The sequence below is a fragment of the Anneissia japonica genome, unplaced genomic scaffold (assembly GCF_011630105.1).
Source record: "Anneissia japonica isolate Jap-2015-1 unplaced genomic scaffold, ASM1163010v1 scaffold701_len334292_cov200, whole genome shotgun sequence".
Lineage (NCBI taxonomy): Eukaryota > Metazoa > Echinodermata > Crinoidea > Comatulida > Comatulidae > Anneissia > Anneissia japonica.
The window spans coordinates 119,064-123,718 of NW_022682589.1; the positions used below are offsets into that span (position 1 = coordinate 119,064).

The window sequence follows — 4,655 nt, forward strand, 5'->3', positions numbered from 1 at the left end:
AATAACACATTTTGACAGTAAGTATGTGTAGCAGTACCACATTTACGGTGAAGTTAAGGGGCGTATATTTAGGTATTATTATACGTGTCCTTTTTACACTAAAAGCTAAATGCCAGTTTTAATGCAGTAACTGTATTCACAGCAGACATTTTAAAGTCAAAACATATATATTTTACAAGAAAAATAAAGACGTCTCCCTCAAATATAAACGTCCCCTCAAAAAGCTTTCTCAACAATAAACACCTTGGGGCCTTATTCAAATAATGGTAAATCACATTGTAATAAAATTCTGAGCTGAAAAGCAGGCTCTGTAGGGGAAAAGAATTGATATGTTGTAATTTCTAGACCTGGCTTGAAAATTTAATGGCAACATATGCTAAAATTTCCATAGCCGTAGATGTATTTAATAATTTTTTCTTGTGTTTATACATTATAGAATATTTTCCTCAGTTTAAATAAGAAATGAATCCAATATTAAATGCATATGCGTATCTACAATAATCAATATATTTTTACTGTACATACACTATGAGTACATGCTGTCTCTTATACACATCTAGATGTGTTTAAGAGACAGGCAATGACCCCAAAGGAAAACGAGGGCAAACGTATTGGCCAGTTGTCCGCCTTTGCCTTATGTACTGGTAAGTGTATGCTATTTTATTGTAATTTATACATGTATGTTATATTAATATATCTCAATTTATTGACTATTTATGTTTGCTTGCTTTTTACAGTCTATTTATTTTTTAACTTCGCCTTTTGCTTTCTTTTTTTTTATGAATCTTTAGTTTGTAACTTTATGTTTAAATTTTCATTCAGTTGGTCAGTTTTTGAAAAATCTGAATTGGGATATTTTCCTTTAAATGATCCTCATGTTCACACCCTACTCTGGATCGCCACCAAAATTTTATCATTTTTTCATTTGGGACATGCAAACTAATTTTATGGAAAGTTTTATTTAGATCCATTGATAAGTTTTATTAGATATTTAGTTCTGGGGTGTTATAAATTAGATGACCCTCAAATTTACACCCTAAACTGGATCATCATCAAAACATAATAATTTTTTCCTTGTAACTTAGTTAACTTTTCTAAAAGTTTCATTCAGATCAGTTAATCCATTTTTGAAATATTTAATGTGGGATGTTTGCCTTTAAATCCCTCACATTGACACCACACTCTGGATTGTCACTAAATTTTAAGAGGCACATATTTGGTGTATGGTCTGTGGTTGGACAAAGTTTGAAAACATCCAAGCATGGAAAGAAAAAAAAATCAGAACAACATCAATGGCTTTTCCTGCTACTGCTAGAAAAAACAATTATGTTACTTGGTAGCGGTTTCAAAGAATCATTAGTATTCATCAGTTCAATAAGCCAGTTCGTGGTTGGAGCTGCGCATGCTCGTATCCAAGGTTGATTGAGGTCAATCAACATAGAACTATGTCGCGTTCTTTTGTCTTTGTTTCTTGAGACGGTTTTCTGTGGAAGGTGCTATATAAATATATGACCATTGACCATTGGTGAAAATCCCAAAATGGAAAGCAGATTTAAGTCAAAATAGTTTTTTTATATAAAATATTTAATGAAAATTTCCCAGTCCTTCAACAATTGAAATTCTAGTAATAGCCATCTGAGTTTTTTGACTCGCATTACTACCAACTGTAGCTCAGAGGATTTGCAAACATCTAACCAATAAGATTGTACTACAATAAAGTTAATTGAAATTCAACCCTGGTACCCTTTTTAAGGTCAACAATGATATTTAAATACCATATTTATTCGACTAAATGCCCCCCCCCCCAGAAGCCTCATTTGAAATAAACTCCTCCCTTGAATAAAAGTCCTGAGGTCTTTTTAATTTTTCCTCAATAAATGGCCCCTAAATAACTAATCAAATCTAATAAAAGCAACATCATTCTCAGCACATTCTATTAACGTTCTACTCAAGTAGAATTACATTTTTTTTAACCTGATTCGGATCATAGTCTTTATGATCACGCAATAACACATTTTGACAGTAAGTATGTGTAGCAGTACCACATTTACGGTGAAGTTAAGGGGCGTATATTTAGGTATTATTATACGTGTCCTTTTTACACTAAAAGCTAAATGCCAGTTTTAATGCAGTAACTGTATTCACAGCAGACATTTTAAAGTCAAAACATATATATTTTACAAGAAAAATAAAGACGTCTCCCTCAAATATAAACGTCCCCTCAAAAAGCTTTCTCAACAATAAACACCTTGGGGCCTTATTCAAATAATGGTAAATCACATTGTAATAAAATTCTGAGCTGAAAAGCAGGCTCTGTAGGGGAAAAGAATTGATATGTTGTAATTTCTAGACCTGGCTTGAAAATTTAATGGCAACATATGCTAAAATTTCCATAGCCGTAGATGTATTTAATAATTTTTTCTTGTGTTTATACATTATAGAATATTTTCCTCAGTTTAAATAAGAAATGAATCCAATATTAAATGCATATGCGTATCTACAATAATCAATATATTTTTACTGTACATACACTATGAGTACATGTACAATTTTTAGTAATTAGTTTTAATTTATTTGTACAAGGAAGGTGCATAACAATTTTATGTATTATGGGTACATTTTAATGGTTGTGAGAAAAGCATTGCATCGTTAAAGCATGAATGAATTATTTTGTCATAAAAACAGCCTTTTAAACTTATAACAAAGAAATTGTCATAGAAACTTACTGTACATTGTTCATGATAATAAAAATAATAGGCGCTGCTGTAGCAATGCCCATAAAGATAATATATTTTGATTTACTTTATACTTCAAAATATATTTTTCAGAATGTTATATTTTTTTATATTTTCTTCCCTAGGAATGTCTCTTGGACCCCTTCTGAATGCTGTCATCAACATTGACCCCAGTATTGTGGTGACTGCCCTCATGGGCACTGTCGTGATATTCGTCAGTCTCAGCCTGTGTGCCCTTTACACCCAGCAACGATACTGGCTCTTCATTGGAGGTAAAGTAACTTTTCATCTCTAGCAGGGCTTTATTCTGATTGGTCAATATCATCTAGCTTTAGAAAATACTATCTCATAGATGGAACGTCTGGCCTTACTAGCTACAATACTTTATATTACCTCTATCTGACCCACCATCATAATCATTGTTAAGTATACCTAACAGTCCTCGCTTATTCAAAATGTGTTGGCAATTGAAATAGATATTGAGCCTAGCAGTGCCGTCCAGTCTTACAATTGAAACAGTTTTACATTGGTCTATGAATATTTATGAGGCTTCATAGTGTATTATTGATAAGGCATTCCAATTTGGCATACAGAACAATGTATGCACATTGATGACTACATTTTATCTTTGTAGATTCCAAACCCATATGAAACTTGTAGGCCATTAGTATTCAAGATATTTTATATTTAAACGAATATTTTTTACTTGTCACAAAGTTTTTAAACCATAATGTCTGTGCTCTAAACATAGCTCATGTTTTTAGCATCAAATTTTGATTTATAGTTGTTGTGACACTTGACAATTCTAATGTGATTGTTTAATCCAAAAGTGTTCTTATGTTTAAAAAAAAACATCCCTCCTATCCCTTATAATCACTGCGTTGGTCTGATTAGTGTAATTAATAGTTTCAGATAGGGAGACTGGATGAGAGATGATAAATAGAATTTACAAGTCAAAATGTTGCGAAAATTATATTGAAGTTTCTTTCTTGTATCTTCATAGGAAGCCTTATGTCTATGCTGTCCATGATGCTGGTGTTGAGCATCCTCAACCTGTTCCTTCGCTCGGCCATCATCTTCAGGGTAATAATACTACCACCGATAATTTCACCATAATACAGCTAAGCTACTTGGCTCAAATAAACTAGTAGCAGGTAGCTCTAGTGTAGGCTTTCGTTTGCGATCGCGCAACTACAAGCAGCTAGGTAGAGCTAATTGTTAGTGCACATGGTACATGTACAGACTAGAGTTACTGGGCTACTATAATTGTCACATGACCATTCAATCACTTGTCCGTTCTCTGTTGAACATGAGCAGCTGGGTGTAACTGATAACGGCTGGCCATTTTCAGTTACTCAAGAGGACTTCTGAATAGTCTAAATCCTAAACTCCAATGTGGGTTTATACTTGTTAGTTAGAATATAATCATAATAATAGTGAGGTGGATTTAAAAAGATAAAAGTTTAAGGTTATGATACACTATGGGATGGAAAGGACTTGACACTTATTGATATTGAATAATTATTATTTTATAATTATTAGCATTTGTGATTGTTTTTCTTTTCTTTTTGAAGTTTGAGATGTATTTTGGTCTTTTCGTGTTCTGTGGGTTTGTGCTTTTTGATACCCAACTGATTATTGAGAAGAAACGCAACGGGGACAATGATTTTGTCTGGTATGCAAAAAAATCTTATTTGAATTTTTAGATACAGATAGGAAGTGATGTGTGTGATCAATATGTTTATGACTGAATTGCGATGATAATGGCAATTAGTGGGAGCAGTTGCATTTTGATTTCTCAACCTCGAGGTCGTGGCTCAAAACCTAGCTGTGCATTCTGCTTGTCTCCTTGGACAAGGCATTTTACCATCAGTGGCGTATCTAGCAGTATTAAAATGGGGGGGGGGGCGCGCACGACCA

General features: G+C 33.2%; 1 protein-coding gene across 1 annotated transcript in view; it reads left to right on the forward strand.

The window, feature by feature from the left end:
• The window catches only part of LOC117105098 (probable Bax inhibitor 1), a gene marked incomplete in the record, with an annotated part of 21,164 nt that overhangs the window by 14,515 nt on the left and 1,994 nt on the right, over window positions 1–4,655 (forward strand). Inside the window, 4 exon segments of the mRNA XM_033246175.1 lie at window positions 578–644; window positions 2,861–3,007; window positions 3,739–3,818; window positions 4,310–4,410. Coding sequence (XP_033102066.1) covers window positions 578–644; window positions 2,861–3,007; window positions 3,739–3,818; window positions 4,310–4,410 — 395 coding nt within the window.